The sequence below is a fragment of the Myotis lucifugus genome, unplaced genomic scaffold (assembly GCF_000147115.1).
Source record: "Myotis lucifugus unplaced genomic scaffold, Myoluc2.0 scaffold_117, whole genome shotgun sequence".
Lineage (NCBI taxonomy): Eukaryota > Metazoa > Chordata > Mammalia > Chiroptera > Vespertilionidae > Myotis > Myotis lucifugus.
Window position 1 is genome coordinate 239,271 of NW_005871165.1, and position 18,796 is coordinate 258,066.

Consider the following 18,796-nt stretch of genomic DNA (forward strand, 5'->3'; position numbering starts at 1 on the left):
GAGGGTGGGGGAACTTCCCCTATTACGGTCAAGACTAGGCAGGTACAGGGGTTTCGGCAGCTCACTCCTTCATTCAGAACGCTCGGCCGATCAGGAAGTTGACGCACTCCACCCATAAGTCAAGGGTAGGGCAAACAGGGAGCTGGGCATCGCTCCCGTGACATCAGAACAGAGCCAAGGGGAGGTATTGCCCACCACACACACCATGAGCAGGCCCGAGGGCGGGGGCTTAGGGCACGCACCCTTTCACACACACACCACGGCTGTTCACGGGGTTGGGCGGCCGCCACTCTCACACTCAGGGCCGCGCCGATGGAGAGGTTAGGCTCTACCCTGTCACACACAAGAGCAGGGCCCTAGGAGGAGGGAGGGGGCTTGGTGCGCCGCACCCTGTCACACACAGAGCCGCAGGGCGATCAGGGGATTGGGGAGCTCCCCCCTATCAGGCACAGAGCAGGGCTGATCAGGGGGTTGGGGCGTCGCCCCCTGTCACACACAGAGCCGCAGGGCGATCAGGGGGTTTGGGCACTGCCCCGTCCCGCTGATCCCGGTGCCAGGAGGCCTCGCAGCTCCTCTGATCCCGGTGCTGGGAGGCATATTACCCTTTTACTATATAGAATAGAGGCCTGGTGCACGGGTGGGGGCCGGCTGGTTTGCCCTGAAGGGTGTCCTGGATCAGGGTGGGGGACCCCACTGGGGTGCCTGGCCAGGCTGGCTGAGGGGCTGAGGGCCTTTTTCCGGCTGGCAGGTCCTGAAGCTCCCAACCGCTCCTTTTTTTCTTTTTTTCTATTCTGGGCCAGCTTTAGCTCTGAGGCCTCGCTGCTGAAAACATTGATACAATGTTGCGGTCCGGCTGGCTGCCGGTTTCTGGGGTTTTGTTTAGCTTCTATATTTGCTACATAGTTGCTTAGAGTTGCAGCTGAGAGGCCGTCAAGTCAGGCGGGGAACGTTGGAGTCCGCAGTCACTGGAGCAAGCAAGCCTCCCTGTTCGCTTCAGTGCATGGCTGCCGGCCGCCATCTTGGCTGACAGTTAATTTGCATAAGGATATGCCGATTAGCCAATGGGAAGGGTAGCGGTCGTACGCTAATTACCAAGTTTCTCTTTTATTAGTGTAGATATACTACAGGCCCTGTGCACAAAAATGTGTGCACTCGGAGGGGTGGGGAGTCCCTCAGCCTGGCCTATGCCCTCTTGTAGTCTGGGACCCCTCGGAGGATGTCCACCTGCTTGCGTAGGCCCGCTCCCTGGGGGATCGGGCCCAAGCTGGCAGTCAGACATCCCTCTGGCAGCCCAGCAGCCCTCAGGGGATGTCCACTTACCAGCAGGGAGGAGACCTAAGCCGCAGTCGAAAATCCTTAGTGCTGCTGAGGAGGCAGGAGAGGTTCCACCACCACCGCTGTGCTGGCAGCCATCAGCCTTGCTTGTGGCTGAGCAGAACTCCTCCCATGTGGGAGCGCACTGACCACCAGGGGACAGCTCCTGCATTGAGAATCTGGCCCCTGGTGGTCAGTGTGTCATAGTGACCAGTCATTCCCAGTCGTTCTGCTGTTAGGGTCAATTTTTCCCATTACCCTTTTATTATATAGAATAGAGGCCTGGTGCACTGGTAGGGGCTGGTTGGTTTGCCCTGAAGGGTGTCCTGGATCAGGGTGGGGCTCCCGCTGGGGGTGCCTGGCCAGCCTGGGTGAGGGGGCTGATGGGTGTTTTCAGGCTGGTCACACCCCCCTTCAGGGGGGGGGGTCTCCCACTGGGGTGCCTGGCCAGCCTGGGTTGAGGGGCTGAATGGCTGGTTTGCAGCTGGGCCACACCCCCTTCGGGAGGGGGGTCCCCCCTTGGTATGCCTTGGCCAGCCCTGGGTGAAGGGGGTTGCTGGCTTGTTTGCGGGCTGGCCCCCCCCCCCTTTAAGGGGGGGGAAATCCCCCCCTTGGGGGGCCTGGCCCCTTCTGGGGGTAAGGGGCTAAAACCCTTTTTTCAGGTTGGCCCAACCCCCTCGGCAAAGGAAACTTCCCAGCCCCCTCCCTTTTTTCCTTTTTCCTTTTTTTTATTCGGGGGTTTTTTACCCTTCTATAATAAGAACTTTTACCCCTTAGAGGGAGGTTAAAGCCCCCCAAGGGCTGCCGGCCGCCATCTTGGTTGGGTTAATTTGCATACAGTTGCTCTAATTGGCTGGTGGGCGTGGCTTAAGGCATAGCAAAAGTGCGGTCAATTTGCATGTTTGTCTTTTATTAATGTAGATCAGTGATTCCCAAAGTGGGCGCTACCGCCCACCGGTGGGCCGCTGCAGCGATTCCAGGGGGGGCGGGTGATGGCCACAGGTGCATTTTGGGGGGCCGATGAGTAAACTGCTATTAAAATTTTTAAAAAAAATTAATTTCCAGGGGCTGAGTAAAAATTTTTTTCTGGGAAGGGGGGCAGTAGGCCAAATAAGTTGGGGAACTTCAATCAGTTGCCTTTATATGTGTCCCAACTGTGGGCTGAACCCATGACCTAGGTATGTGCCCTGACCAGGAATCAAACCGGCAACCTTTTGGTGTATGGGATCACACTCCAACTAACTCAGCCACCTGGCCAGGGCTTTCTAATATTGATTTTAAGTTTCTGGGTTTTCATTCCGAGTCACAAAAGATAGATATTTAAAGAAAATCAGAAACAATTGTCCAGGGGTGCTTAATGACTTCAGGTTATTTTTTATTGGTTTTAATTGATTATTTCAGATATCCTAAAATGACTCACATTCTGAGCCACAAAAGATAGATATTTAAAGAAAATCAGAAACAATTGTTGAAACCAAATGGTTTTAGAAGAGGTGGACTTAAATGACCTACATTTTGTCCTTCCCCTGGGGGCAGAACACTAGGACAGGTGGTATAAAAAGACAATTAACTCTCTGCTTCCTAAAACCTTATGGTTTAGTGGAAGAGAAGCATCTAAATAAAGAAAATGATAAAACAAAATGAAGATCATGAATAGACAAAAGTCCCCTCAATTCAGGTGAAAAAGATGAAATGAATTATATTGGTTGCTCAATATCAAAGAAAAAAAGAGGCTCTCTTACATTTGCCTGGTTTATTAGCCAGAACATGGTGTACTCCTCCAGTATAATCTGGTAGGTGGTAATGTGTGCAAGGGAGCACCTGCTTGGGTATATGAAATTGACAACATCTTGAAAATGGCAGGTCAGTGCCTATCAGCACACCCAGAAAGCCAGGGCGTTTGGACACTGAGTGTCCTCTAGAGGGAAGGCTCCAGCATGGCTTATGGAAGCTGCTCTTAACATCCTCCTTGAAATCTTCAGACTGAGGCTCAGATGTGCAAGAAACATGAAAAAAACCTCGATTCAAACCCTGGCTCTACAACTGACTGTGTGGCTTTGGACAAGTTTTGTTCTTAACCTTCCAAAAGCTCAATTCCATCAACTCTAAAAATAAGGGCAATAAGGGTATGGAACCCATAGTGTATTTGGGGATTTCGTGCAATCATCCATGTGCAGAACTTTTCATGTTACCTGGTACTTAGGCATATAGATGGTCAGAATCAAAAACAGCAGGCTGACTCTCCTTTCCTCCACACCTGAACCCTCATGGATTAGACACTGAACAAGGGTGTGCGTTCTCCATATACCATTGCTTTACTCATTCCCTCCCCAATGCTTGGAGCCCAGAGCTCTTATCACAGCCCAAGGAGCTTCTGTGACTGGGCTATGCTTTCAGGCCAGGGCTGCAGATGGAAGGGCGCTCCTGCTGCGCTGTGCAGGGCCCCGCATTGGATTCACGTGTCCAGAGGAAGCCCTTGAGGACAGTGAAACCTTTCAGCCCTTCCAACATATTGTCAGTGCACAGCCCCAAATTATTTATTTATTTATTTATTTATTTTTACTGATTTCAGAGAAGGGAGAGGGAGAGAGAAATAGAAACATTAATGATGACAGAGAATCATTGATCAGTTGCCTCCTGCATGCCCCCAACTGGGGATCAAGCCCGCAACCCCAGCATGTACCCTAATTAGGAATCGAACCTCCTGGTTCATAGGTCGATGCTCAACCACTGAGCCATGCTGGCTGGGCACAGTCCCACATCTTAACTGACATTGAAGAGCCAAGCAAAGGCAAGAAGACTAAAATTCAAAAGGACAGCAAAAGAGGAATTATAACATTATGTACACCTGGGTGAACTAGGGAAGTTGCATGAAAGTAATGGGCCTTTGAATTATCATCGGAACACCCTTGCTGCCCTATACTGTTCCGCCATGGAGACTGAACAGGAAAGGAAAGGGCAGCCCTTCTCTCTGGATCTGTACCCTTTGGCCTTCCTCCCTCCCAGCAGGCTCACACCACAGCCCCCTTCCCACTGAATTACCTTCCACGGGAAGTGTTAATTGCTCTCAGCCCCTGGTCTGGCTCTCTGCTCTGCTGCACTGCTGATCAGTCTCCCTTGACTGGAAACTCAATACCCCCTGCAGAGAGTCTGCACTCTTGCTTTGAAGTTATTTACATCCGGTCAGAAGAACCTTTTAGTTCTAGTTCTAAATTGAGCGCCTTGGTGGTTTCCATCCCCTGATAAGCAGGGCAGCTGGACTCTACAGCAGTCACACTGGGCCTGGGTTCTTAGTCACCTTAGGGAGTTGATGCATAAAACCGACAGCACCGTAAGTCTCTTCATGGCGGATAAGAAACGGAAGTACCCAGGGCAGTCAGTAAACTTATACAATGAGCAGAGAGTTGTGTTTTAAGGCAAGTAAGACGTGCATACCCTATTCTGGTTTGCAGAGGGCACTTGGGGGTTCAGCTACATTTCTATAGGGAAAGCACTGTAATTTGTCTTGGAAACATTCTAGAGATAAGGAGGAAGCATTCAGCAGCCCAGTCCTAGTACAGCAGCCTACAGAAAAGCTGGGCGGGAGGTGGGGGTGTCCTTCCTTCAGCTATGGGGTACCTCTCATTCCCCCATGCTGCTTGCTGTGACAGAGTATAGAGCAAAAGGGAAAAGGGTTTCCATTCCACTTTTCCCACTTACTATTCACTTTGGGTACGTAAAACCCACCTCAAAAGCGTGGGGGAGAAGGAAACAGAGGCATATGTGTAAGGTGCCTAGCAGAGGGCTGAACCACAGAGAGACTCGGTACTGTTACTTCCCACCTCTCCCTCCCTGCCTTCCCGCACATCACAGCCTCTTATTGCACATCTTTCCTCCGCCATGCTAGACACAAAATATTTGCATTATCCCAAGGGCAGAGTGGGCCCTCTGCGTCAGCCCTGTCCACAGGCGCAGTAACGCACAGGCCAGCATCAGCATTTCTATCAGGATGACACTTGTAATGGATGATTGCTGCACTTCTTAATCCATTTATGTAATCCTTCCTGCTTTGCTTGCAGTTATTTACAGGGCTTTAGCAGCAATAAAATGGTTCCTTTCCCAAGACAGAGTTCATTCAATTCAAATCTGGATTGATTGTAGCTAAACTTCTGATGTCTTTACAAAGGAAGAAAAGAAAACCAGGAATAAGTTATGCCTAGTAATTATTTGGCATGTATTCAGCCCCCACATGTCCTGGGCTCAGCACATTAAAGTTGGGGAAATACCTCTGTCCTTGAGAATCAAGCACAGTTGCACAGATGAAAGGCACTCAGGGCAGGGCACCGATTCAATTCCCATTGAATTCTTTATTCCCGGGGTCAGGTGGCCATCTGGCCAGTCCGTCAGCTGATTTCATGGGGTTAAGTGCCTTCACCCACTAGTGCCTTCTTTTGGTTTCCTTCAGATGCAGTCTACTGACAGCATCCTTAGCCTTGAACCTCTGCCCCCAAAGAACTCTCTTCTGCTCCTCAAGCAGTTTTGGTTTGCGACTAAGGCTCCTTGGGGCCAGAGTCCAGGGTCAGCCTGATGATACCCAACTGGCATTGGAAGGATCCCTCCTGTGGTGGCCCCTGTGGTGACAAGGGATGTGCACTAGGCAATGGTGTGGAACTCAGGCAGACAAGGGGCTTTCTCCTGAGGACATGGTCATGGATGTGCTCAACAGTCAAGGATTTGCATGTCAGGTGAATGGAGGACTGGATGGATTTTGAGATCACTAGTTAAAATGTAATTTATATAATATAAGACAAATGTAATTCCTATACATCTTTGTGACTAAAATGTGAACATGTAGGATGATACTCTTCATTCATAGAAGACCCCGTAACCATACCCCCTGACAGTCATGTGTATAGAGTAACAGCCAAAAGAAAGAAATAGAGAAGAAAGGCCTGATATTTTTCTTTTCATTTTTGATCACTTGACTTTAAAAAGAAAATATGCAGGAAAAGTCAAAATTAATCAAAATGCACAATAATCAACAGTATTGGGTATCATGCACACTAGAATCAATCTGTCAAATATTGCTGTGAAATAGGTAGTTAGGCTATTTTTTTTCTTTTTGCATTTTATAGATGAGGCAGCAGAGGTTCAGAGCAGTTAAGGAGGCAGAGCCATGATGTGAAGGCAGCTGAGCTTTCCTGCACACCCCAAGACTTAACCACTAAGCTATACTGCCATCTAGGACCCGATGCTCAAATATGCATCAGATTCACAATCCCCAAATGCCATTTTCTTTGACCTTTGAGTTGAAATAAGCTAAAACCTTTTTCCTTTCTCACATTGACTTATAAGGTTTCACTGCTGGTTAAACATAGTAGAGTGATTGTCCTTGATATAATTCAAATTATATTTAAGTAATAGCTTAGAGTCAGGATTTATTTAGAATAAAGAGTAATTTTTTAAGATAAAGGCAATTAGCCCTAGCTGATTTGGCTCAATGGATAGAGCCTCAGCCTGCGGACTGAAGGGTCCCGGGTTCAATTCTGGCCAAGGGTACATGCCTGGGTTGCGGGCTCGATCCCCAGTAGGGGGCATGCAGGAGGCAGCCAATCAATGATTCTCTCTCATCATTGATGTTTCTATCTCTCTCTCCCTTTCCCTTCCTCTCTAAAATCAATAAAGTGTATTTTTTTTAAAAAAAATATAAAGGCAATTATTTCAAATTGCTGGCCATTTACTTATTTTAACCTCAGAACAATTTTTTTTTGCATTAGAAAACATACAAGGAAATTTGAACCAATATATAGATTTAGCCAAGTTTTTCAGGGTTTTTGGTTTTTCTTTGTTGTTGATGATAATTTATTTTTTTGAAGGGCAGGTAGGATCAAAAGAAAAGTGAGACTTTTCACCTGTGATATTTGGAGTAGTAATTGAGATCCGAAAGACATATTCAACCCCTTTCCCCCGAAACACACGCTGCGTGTATTTGCTTACAGCACGCACTTGCTCACACGGTGCGTGTTTCTTACAGTGGACCTGGACAGGCTCAATGATGATGCCAAGCGTTACAGTTGCACTCCCAGGAACTACTCCGTAAACTTGCGAGAGGAGCTGAAGCTGACCAACGTGGTCTTCTTCCCGCGGTGCCTCCTGGTGCAGCGCTGCGGGGGAAACTGTGGCTGCGGCACTGTCAACCGCAAGTCCTGCAAGTGCACTTCGGGGAAAACCGTGAAAAAGTATCACGAGGTATGTCACGTTCGAATGTCTTTGTTGAAGTGCCGCATTTAGCAGTTTCGCCTGCAAGAGGCACGTCATTCGCGGGGAGCTAGAAGACAGGACCATTGGGTGCAGTTGGTCAGTTCTTTCCCTGCAAAAGGGCACCCGGCCAGGGGGATGACTGGGACCTAAAGTTATACTCGGGCTAAATTTGTCAAGGTAAGTGCCCGGGGGAGGATCTAAGTTCACCCTTAAAAAAGGGACTTCTTTTCTAATCCTCATCATATACCACCTGGGTTGACAGAATAAGTGTATAAGCAAATGGATGGTGAAGTAATTTCAGAACTTTTTTGGCTTCCTTTGTAGAAATATGATGTTATTTATTTAAAGGATCTGACTGCAAAATGTAGGTTCTTGTAAGAAAATGCTAAGAGCCAAACTTTAATTCAAACAAGTGATTAAAAATTAAGCAATTTTTAAAGATAGCAAATGATTTGTCAGAAAATATACATCGTCGGAGACATTTTTTATTCTGTAAATATAAAAGTATTTCTCTTTTAGAAATACAATTTTTTTTCCTAAATACTATTGAGTGCTACCTGGAGAATCAGCTCTGAAATTATGCTAAAATAAATAAAATAAATAAGAAAAACAAAAATGTAAGGAGAGAGCAGTAACCTTTAATAATAATCACATCAACAAACTCTCTTAAGTATTTAGAATGTGCTAGATATTATTATAAGGAATCATTAACTCACTTAGTATTTTCTCAATACTACTGTCAAAGGGTGGGCAGAGGTAAACTGAGGCCTAAGAGGATCAGTAAGTCGACCAGTGTGACATGGTTGGTGAATCACAGAGCCAGGACCTGCACTCTGATCACTGCTCCCAGAGTCTATGTTTTTGTTCCTAGTAACACCGTGCTGTCTCTTTTAAAAGACATAGCATTTTATTGTGCATTAAAGAGTACACTTAGGGGAATCAGAGCTGCTCCTGACACTGACAGTAGCCTTATTACTTCCTGACTGTGGGAGCACAGGTGAGTCACCACAGTTTAGAGACTCAGTTTTCACACATGTGAAATGGGACTAAGGAAGGATATCAGATAAGCTCTTACAGAGCAGTTCTGGGGATCAAATAATGTATTGCAAATGAAATGAGTTTTTCAAGATGTGAAACATAAAACAGAAACATGTTTCAAAATATAAACTAAAATGTGGAGCAAACATTATTGTTAGGAATCATTGTTTGAGTTGCTTTTTATCAGTATCCGCCAAAACAAAAACAAAAATAGACAGTGCTCCCTAAATGAAATCTCCCGCTTTGTAAAAGTGTTTTTTGTTATCCTGTTAACAATAAAACAATAATATTAAGTTAGGCGGTATCTCTGGAGCCAAATGAAAATGGATGTGTCATAAGCAGCATTTTCCACTTGGGAAATGCAGGAAGCTGCGGGCCACTGGCCATGCTTACCTTACACAGAGAAAACACACTCTTCAGATCTACATGGAACATACCCTCTTAGTCACAAGAATTTCTTACTCCACCCACACAGTTTTCAAAGGAAAAAAAAAAAAAGTCCTCATAGCCAGAGAATGCTGTCACCGGTGCGCATTGTGTTTTATTTTTGTGTGACCTGATGAACTCTAGATTGGACAGTGTTCTGGAGTTCAAGAGCCTGAAACTCACAATGTTTAGCTGGAACCTAGAGATGAATGCAGAATGCAATGATCAGGTCAGAGTTGAAATAATCCTGGAAGTGACAGGCTCTCCACCTAGTCATAACCCTGAGGAAAAACATGCGAGTCCAGTCTTTGATGTTTGGGGGAGTGCTTTATTTTCATCTCGACTCTCTGCTCAGTTACAAGGTACAGCTGGATTTTTAAAATCCTTCATTGCATAAACGGCAGAGTTAAATACACACTTAAAAGGACTCTCGCCTCCCAGATGGGGTCCTGTCCTTAGTTCCTTTCTTGTCTCTGTACACAATCCACTGCTACCTATAAACTCCTGTAAACAATTAATATCTGAAGGGGAGGCCCTTGATCTCTTTGTTCAGTCACACAAACAGGTCGACAATGTTGCCATCTTTTGAAACTGCTGTCTAAAGCATCTCTTTGAAGCCTGTGCCACGATATGTTCACTTCTAGGAGCCTGCAGAGCTCTACACAAAATCTGTCGGCCACGTGCTGGACAAAGGGACCAGGCAGCAGCATCACGCAGTCAGTAACTGCACACCTGGAACAAACGGGCCTGGCCTATCCCCCCTAACTCCTAAAATGCCCCTGAAATATGTCACAGTGATCACTCTCGAAGGGCAGCAGGCTCGTTCCACTTACAGAGACGGGGGTTGCTTGAGCTGTTAGTTCTGTGCCTGTTTTCTTAACTCAGAGACAGGAAAGCCCGATTTCCTCAGCTCCTGGTTATAACTGATGAGATGTGAAATGAGTTTCCGTGAGAGATGAGCACCCCTACGGGTGACTGGAACTCATCACATAAGCAGGCCTGTGTGACTCTCCACAAACACTTCACTGCTCAGCATTCAAGGAATAGAATGGAGACATTTTAAAGCTCTCAGTGGAGCTAATATCATTGCTTTGTTGGAAGGCTGTGCTATTTCTGCCGTAGGGGGGGGGTAGCCTTCTTCACAGTGCAATAGGGTATTAGCATCTTTTTATTTTCTGTTCTCAAAGGTTGTTAGGTATCCTGTTAAAGTATTTTTTTTTCCTGACAACCATTCTATGCCTTTTGGAATAAATAGGATATAAAGGATACCTTAGGTAGTGATTTTTAAATGGGGAAGGTTCCAGAAACATAGTGTGTAGACAGAGGGTGTTATATATATAAATTCTCATCTTCCCTCGATAATGTGTAATGAAGGAGTAAGATGTCCCCTAGAAATTCGGTGAGCTTTTTCATTAACATTTACTGTTTTTCATCATGTGGTCTCCTATGTCCATTCAGTCAACAGCTAAAAAGGTAGGAAGCATCAGAGAGAGAAAGATACAAATTAATTTTCTTTGTCCTTTCTCTCATGATTTTGTCACAAAGCTGATGCAACCCTATACTAGTAGAATTTCTAGTTTCATATTTAGAAATTCTACTGTTTCATATCTACACTGTCCAAAATAGTACTCACTGGCAACATGTGGTTACAAATCTATGTCACACACACAAGAAACTGAAATCTTCATTTTATTTACCTTAATGTTAATGTAAATAACTGCGCATGGCTAATAGCAATCATATTGAAGACACAAGCTTGTTTCTGACACATTTACAACATCTAGAATCATTCTTGTCTCTGCACAGAATTAAAAATAACTTTCCAGGCCGAAACCGGTTTGGCTCAGTGGATAGAGCGTCAGCTTGCGGACTGAAGGGTCCCAGGTTCGATTCCGGTCAAGGGCATGTACCTGGGTTGCAGGCACATCCCCAGTAGGAGATGTGCAAGAGGCAGCTGATCGATGTTTCTCTATCATCGATGTTTCTAACTCTCTATCTCTCTCCCTTCCTCTCTGTAAAAAATCAATAAAATATATTTTAAAAAAAAAATTTTCCAGGATTCTTTTAATTTTAATGTAGAATTTTATATTAAAAACTAGAGGCCCGGTGCACAAAAATTTGTGCACTTGGGGGGAGGAGGGGGGTCCCTCAGCCCGGCCTGTGCCCTCTCGCAGTCTGGGATCCCTCAGGAGATAATGACCTGCTGGCTTAGGCCTGCTCCCGGGTGGCAGAGGGCAGGCCCAATCCCTAGGTGCAGCCCCTGGTCAGGCTCAGAGCAGGGCTGATTGGGGAGATTGCAGCGCCACCCCTGGTCATGCACAGAGCAGGGCCGATCAGGGGATTGGGGAGCTCCCCCCTATCAGGCACAGAGCAGGGCTGATCAGGGGGTTGGGGCGCCTTCCCCTGTCACGAACAGAGCAGGGCAGATAGGGAGGTTGTGGCCCCGCCCCCTGTCACACACAGAGCCGCAGGGCGATCAGGGGGTTTGGGCGCTGCCCCCTGTCACACTGATCCCGGTGCCGGGAGCCTCGCTGCTCAGCTGATCCCGGTGTTGGGAGGCATATTACCCTTTTACTATATAGAATAGAGGCCTGGTGCACGGGTGGGGGCCGGCTGGTTTGCCCTGAAGGGTGTCCTGGATCAGGGTGGGGGTCCCCACTGGGGTGCCTGGCCAATCTGGCTGAGGGGCTGAGGGCCGTTTTCAGGCTGGCGGGTGACTGAAGCTCCCAACTGCTCCTTTTTTTCTTTTCTTTTTTTTCTATTCTGGGCCAGCTTTAGCTCTGAGGCCTCACTGCTGAAAGCAGGTTTCTGGCCTTTACCTTCTGTATTTGATACAATGTTGCGGTCCGGCTGGCTGAAGCCTGGCTGACTGAAAGCCGGTTTCTAGGGTTTTGTTTAGCTTCTATATTTGCAACATAGTTGCTTAGAGTTGCAGCTGAGAGGCCGGCAAGTCAGGCGGGGAACGTTGGAGTCTGCCATCACTGGAGCAAGCAAGCCTCCCTGTTCGCTTCAGTGCATGGCTGCCGGCCACCATCTTGGCTGACAGTTAATTTGCATAAGGATATGCTGATTAGCCAATGGGAAGGGTAGCGGTCGTACGCTAATTACCATGTTTCTCTTTTATTAGTGTAGATTGCTTCCTAATACAGTTTAAGAGTTAGAGATATAAGCAAATGCCTATATATGAATCAGAGGATTAATTAGAGGTAATAAAATATTGCACTAAAAGAATAGTAGTTTCAGTTTTTACATGCTTTAAGTATTTGCTATTGAAAAACGTTTAGCTAAAATTATAAATTAAGACCAAGAAGACAGAAAAACATTTTTTTTCAGAGTTTCTACTCTATTTTTTTTTTCCTGGAACTATCATTTCTAGAGCTTATATAGACTTCCCTTTATTCTTTCTTTCTTTTTTTTCCTTTCTCCCTCTTGATTGAAGCCATAAGACAGCTCTTTTCAGGCTGTGTCTGTTTTCCTCTGAGAGCCAGGGCAGTTTTTGTGGATTATGGTTCCAGATCTACCGCATGGGAGGCAACCTATGACCAGCCAAGTAAAACCCCCCAGGGCCCCAGGCTTCCTCACTTATAACCTACAATGTTGAGTCCCAGACAGACCTGAAGTTACATGCTATCCGTTCACTGTTACCTTCTTTCCTTGCCCTCAAATCTCATCTTACTGAAATTGTGTATGGAATATAAACAAATTGGTGGTTGAAGTGCTAGGTAAATGCAAAAGAATAAAGATGTAATCTGGAACAGTTAATGTTTATAGAGAAGTTCATTCGTCAGTAATAACACCTGTGCTACTTAGCTCCTGGGGCTACGGAGGGAATGAAAGCATCTCAAGACGATAAAGCACAAAACAGATGTGAGTGGAATTTTCTGAGCCTGTTCTGGCTTCCTCGGTTCTGACAGCCCTGATACCTCACCTAGTGAGTGAAGGGACGCCCCGGAAGTGCTACAGGAGGCGCTCACTCTTTCCCTGCAGATCTAGCTTCACATCACGCCTTCCTGCCAAAGATTAGCCAACCTGTCTTAGGGCAGGATGCTCCTCAGGTAGACAAGACCCCTCTGTGTCAAGAATAATTCTCAGCGCTATTGCCATACTCTGAAATCTGGTGCCCAGCTAGGCTTTCATCATGTTTTCTGCAATGGCTCAGCTGAACATGTAGCCACTGATTCTCTAAAATCAAAATCATTTGACTAGTATTTAAAAATATTTTTTTATTGATTTTAGAGAGGAAAGGAGCAGGAGAGAGAGATAGAAACATCAACGATGAGAGAGAATCATTGATCAGCTGCCTCCTGATGCCCTCTACTGGGGATCCAGCTCACAACCCAAGCATGTATCCAGATCAGAATCGAACCTTGACCTCCTGGTTCATAGGTTGATGCTTAACCACTGAGCTCATTTGACGACTTAGTTTTGTAAAGGAAGGGACTGCACTTAAGTATACCCCATAGCAACCCCAGTGTGTTCACAGAAAACTTCTATTAGAAGTAAATGTCTACTGATATCAAGATTGCATTTTCAAAATTAATGAGAGTTTTATAGGCTCCCAGCCTTTGGTTACCTTCAAACTTAATTTGTCAACAAAACGTTGCTGAACTTTTCATCATTCGTGTCTTTTTTATTGAATGCTCTGTCTTGTGACTTGGAATCACTTCTCCTATTGCAAGGCTGCCTCTGCTGCAACTATTGCTGCAAGCTGGGCACTTACCCAGGTAGAAAAGAATGCTATCCCTTCTCAAAGTATTTTTGCTGTGGTCACTTCAATTTCAGAAAAATCAACTACCAGCCGTTAAAATCTTGACTCTATGCACATTTTTTTCATATAGTCTTTAAGCATGAAAAAAGTCAAAATGGAAGCAAAAATAAGAAGTGTTTTCTTTAAATCTTAAGATAAGAAACTATATGTGTACTGAACAGTGCCTGCTTCAGAAGTTGGGGGAGAATCTTAAATAAACTCTTAATGATTCAGGTTTAGACATTGCATTTGTCCTGAAATATGTACTTGTGTTCCTATGTCAGCCATTAATTTGAGAACTGTTACAAGGCCTTAACAACCTTTTTGAAATATATATTCCCAATAAACAAGAAAGCAACTCAGCCGATAGCTTTTCTGCCTGGTATTGTTTTATTAGTGTAATAGCTTTATGGCAAGGATTCACTCGGTGGTTTATTGGCACTGAAGTTAAATATCTTTTGTGATATGGTAATTTGCAAACTGAGCATTTTTGGCTTTGTGTAGTGTTATGAAAGCTACCAGTGTGCGCCATCATTCTCCATTCAGTAAAAGTCAACTTTCCCTGGCATCACATGTGTTTGCAGGTGGTGAAGAGGAGTTGAGATTTCCACTTTCACCCACATTTCTTAATGGCTGACTGCCCTTCATTGAATTTTTACTTCAGTGTGTGTGCTTGCAGCTGTGAATCACAGCTCGGAAAATAGGAAATCATTTTGTGATGGTTCCTATTAGCAAGTGTCCAGCAGTGGCTGTAATTAATTCAATGGTTCCTTCCCTTTGACGGTGACCAGATAACCCATAACTAGCCAGTTTGCTATCTCAGATAAAGGCTTTTCATTTTTCTTTTAACTTTCCACCATCTCTCAGATCAGCTTTGCTCTCTTCCTCCTTGCAGTGCTGTGTACCTGAACTTAAGACTATTACATGGTCTGAAAGCTTTGAACATCGGTCCTGTGATCAGTCAGCAAAGCAGTCCAATTTCCACTTTGTTCAAACAGTGCTTTCCTGTCTTGTCTGGGAAAGTGTCTGCCAATTCATTTTTCTCTTCTTATCAGCAAAACACATATATGCTGTGCTCACATTGCTTAATATGAAACACAGGGAAAACCCCTAACTGTCAGGAGGCAAGTTAGGAACACTGCCCAGTCTCTGCTCTCATCTCAAATGAGAAAGCAATGGAATGAGAAAGCAAATCAACAGCGCTGATTTTATAGGTGCCACTCATTGCAACATAAAAAGCTTTCATAATGGCCTTCTTTACACAGAGAATATTTAACGTATGCTCTTCTTCTTATAAATCATTTTCCTCCCCTGTATCTGCCAGCCCCCAAATCCCATTTACATGCAGCCAGTCTTGGACAACAGCTAATTTGTATTGAGAAATTCTTGGCAAAGCTGTAGGACTCCCGCCCCTTACCCCTTCTTAGGCACTCTGACAAAATCTGTCTTGGGCAGGGCTGCTGAACACCCCAGAAGGTAATTAATACATTCTTCAACTATTTCTTCTTTTGCTTATTTTTTCACAGAGAAGCGGCATCTTTTGTGTTTTGTAGTTAACCAACAGGAGAGAACATGGGAGCAGTGGGAAAATGTCAATCTAACTCTGTTCTTGGTATTTTACATTTCCTTTCAAAAATGTGAAAGGATTAAAAGTGGTCTAAAGCATGGGCCACTCTTTTGGCCTCTTCTTTATTGCCTGGCTTGTTTTGTCCCCTGTGTTTGTTGGAGGTAGACTAGAAGAGATGTGGGAAGGAGGTAAAAAGGATGAATCCTGAATTTTCACTCCCTCCTGCATTGTGGGCATCTCCCACCACCTACACCCAGGAGGTTTCTTTAGCAGCTACTATATTTCCAGCATGCTGCCGACTTATACAAACAAAGTTTTAATTTCATGGGTAAGGTCATGAGTCAAACTCTGGTTCTACTAATGACTAGCTCTGTGATTTTGGGCAAGTAACTTAATCTCCCTCTTTTCTCATCTATGAACAAAATGAGTAAAGTACTTAATAGTACCTAATGCAATAAAGTCCAAATCATTTATATTTACATGGCACAGGTGTGTCTGGTCTACCTAAGGAGGCACAAAAGGAAATCGTAGGCACATTGGAGAGGCTCTGGGTCAGAGTGTTCTAGGAGCCCAGAGGAAAAAGCCCAGCTCCCAGGTCCGAGTCCCCAGAGGACCCTGAGCTTTCTTTAAAGTTTCCATTCTGTAATCTATACAATGGAAATAAGGATACCTTCTCTAGTTTGTGATGCGGTTTGTCTGAGGGCAAAAGAAATAGTGCATCTGTGCAAATTCTTTGAAAAATGTAAAATGCCACATAATTGTATGGTACTATGACAGACTTCTGAGTTTAAAGGGAAGATAGAACAAAATCAAGAGTGAAGGCTAACCACTAAGAGCATAAACAAGAAAAGCAATGAAACTAACCATATAGTATATATAAGAACAAGCATATAATTTTCCAAGTATGTGTGATGGGATGACTGATATTTTACTTCAATGAAGGCACAGCAGGAAAGAAGGGCTAGCTTCTATTTCAACTTACTAATTAAAAAAATATTTTTAAACGTATTCATTAAAAAATTGAGGATATACTTTATTAATTTAAGACATGCTATATTGATACACAAATATTAATGTACAAAAATTTTAGTGATTTGAATTATAAAAGGTATTACATATTAACATATATGTAAGAACATAAACACATTTTCATTTATTTATAGCTGGCCCTAATGATCTTCATTATGGCAAACTGTTTGACATCAATAAAAAATGTAGCAATATCGGCATTTTATGTTCATGACTTTATTCATTGTGCTGTCTACAGAAATAATAATATGCTCAGTATTGTTATTTGTCCATAACATATGCTTTGGCATAAGAATTGTCAGGACAATATTTGGGACAGCACCCGAGAAAAGCAGGCCCTTAGAAAGCTGTCAGTAACTACATTCTAGGACACCAGAGGTCATCTTGGTACTGCAGGTAGGTAATTCAGGAGGCACTGTGATCAGTTGAGCCCTTCACTTCCAGGAGTAAATAATTACATGTGTGAGTTCTCAAAGGGTTAAGAACCAGCTGTCACAAAGAGAGTAAGTGACATCTATTGAGTTGTACTCTAAGGGCTTTCTAACAGGAAATATGCTTATTGTCCTAGGTATTAAAGTTTGATCCTGGCCATCTCAGGAGGAGGGGTAGATCGAACTCCATGGCTCTCGTTGACATCCAGTTGGATCACCATGAGCGGTGTGATTGTATCTGCAGCTCCAGACCACCTCGATAAGAGAATATGCATGTTCACTAAGCATGGAAGATCCTCTAGTTCAGTGGTTGGCAAACTGCGGCTCACGAGCCACATGCGGCTCTTTGGCCCCTTGAGTGTGGCTCTTCCACAAAATACCACATGTGGGCGCGCGCATACAGTGCGATTGAAACTTCGAGGCCCATGCGCAGACGTCGGTATTTTGTGGAAGAGCCACACTCAAGGGGCCAAAGAGCCCCTTTTGCCGACCACTGCTTTAGTTTAAGGAGGGTGTCATAAGTGACCCTTTTCCCACCAGCAGCTGAACTTACTGCTAGCCTGCAAAGCAATGAATACAAGTGGTTGTTGAGTTTCAGCTTAGCTTCATTAGTGTCATGGCAAGCAGAAAGGTATATCATCAACCTCTATATCCAGAATATAGAATTGTATTTAATAATAGTGTCTGAGGATATATCCATGTCTACATGTAAATGGTCAAATGGTTTATTCAGTATATATAACCAGGTACACCAGAGCTTACATAAGGTTGAGTCATTTAGTTCCTTAAAGTCTTTTGACAAAATAAGGGACATAGTAAATACATGAAACATGTCTTTGAAATATTCGGAAGGTTAATTTATTTTTAAATTTTGAATCACAAAAAAATTTTAATCTTGCTCTTTTAAAGAAAGCACCTTATATATTAAAAACCAAAAGATGAGTTTTTCTTATATACATCTTAACTATAAATAAAGGAAAATATGGTTCCTGGGAAAAGGCACAAACCAAACCATGTTTTTTCATGAAATACACTACATACTTACCTATGTAGGCAATAATTACCTGTCTCCAAAAGCATGCCATGATAAGACAGGCGCTTTGGAAATTAAGTCTCCTTTTGGTGCATCTTGCTGAGGCAGGCAAATTTATGTAACACCAGTCTCAAAAAATTTTCTCAGAAGGTTTATTATTATAATCCTACAAGATGCAATTTATAAGCTGTAGTACAAATTTTAATTGTTTCTTTCCAGAAACCCATCTGCAGAAGTAACTTCTCTGGAGAATGGCCTGGGGACTCTATGAGCCTTTCAGAATAATGCTCATTGAAAGATTTGGGTAGTTGAAAGTCAAAAAATTAAGTATTGAAGTATTAATCTTACTGGAAATTTGATAGAATACTTGATAGGACCCATATTTAATAATGAATTCAAACTCTCCAAACTGTGCTAACTGATTTTATGTATATTGCTTCTGTGTTCCTGTCTCTTCCATATACAGACATGGATTACAATGGCATTTTATATTTGGCAAGCCATCATGGATTACTTATAGCCTAAAAGCTTTTGTGTATTAAAACAGCCCAAACTTATTTATATAAATCCCTAACCATGTACACACTCCCCAACTCTGAAGTCCTGTTTCTGAACCAAGTGAAATCAGATCTGGGGTCTCTAGTTCTTTGCCAGATCTATGGGGCTTATTCTAAGAAGCCACTCTGCAAATTGTGGGAGCAAGAGCTTGGCCCGGTTCCACCACTAGAAAACTGTTTCTGCATCAGTGGTTATCATTGCTATGCAGAGTAATTTTTCCTCTCTGGCTCCTTACTGTCTATTTGAAGGGAGACTGACTCCAGGAGTAGGAAGTGATTCATCATTCTCCAAAGCAAGACTCTTAAGAAAGCAACCCTGAAATCAAGATAGCTCAGGGGCGTCTCAGAGAGAACTACATTTTTCTTGCTGCCTTGAAAGAAAAAAGGAGAGCCGATTTCTTTCCTGAGTCCAGG

General features: G+C 44.0%; 1 protein-coding gene across 1 annotated transcript in view; it reads left to right on the forward strand.

Moving 5' to 3' along the window:
• Positions 1-17,151, forward strand: part of PDGFD (platelet derived growth factor D) — an 84,449-nt gene extending 67,298 nt beyond the window's left edge. The window contains exons 6-7 of the mRNA XM_006093516.3: positions 7,328-7,542; positions 16,930-17,151. Of these exons, the coding sequence (XP_006093578.1) occupies positions 7,328-7,542; positions 16,930-17,055 (341 nt within the window). The 3' untranslated portion in view covers positions 17,056-17,151. The remainder of the gene's footprint in view (positions 1-7,327; positions 7,543-16,929) is intronic.
• Positions 17,152-18,796: the final 1,645 nt, after the last annotated feature.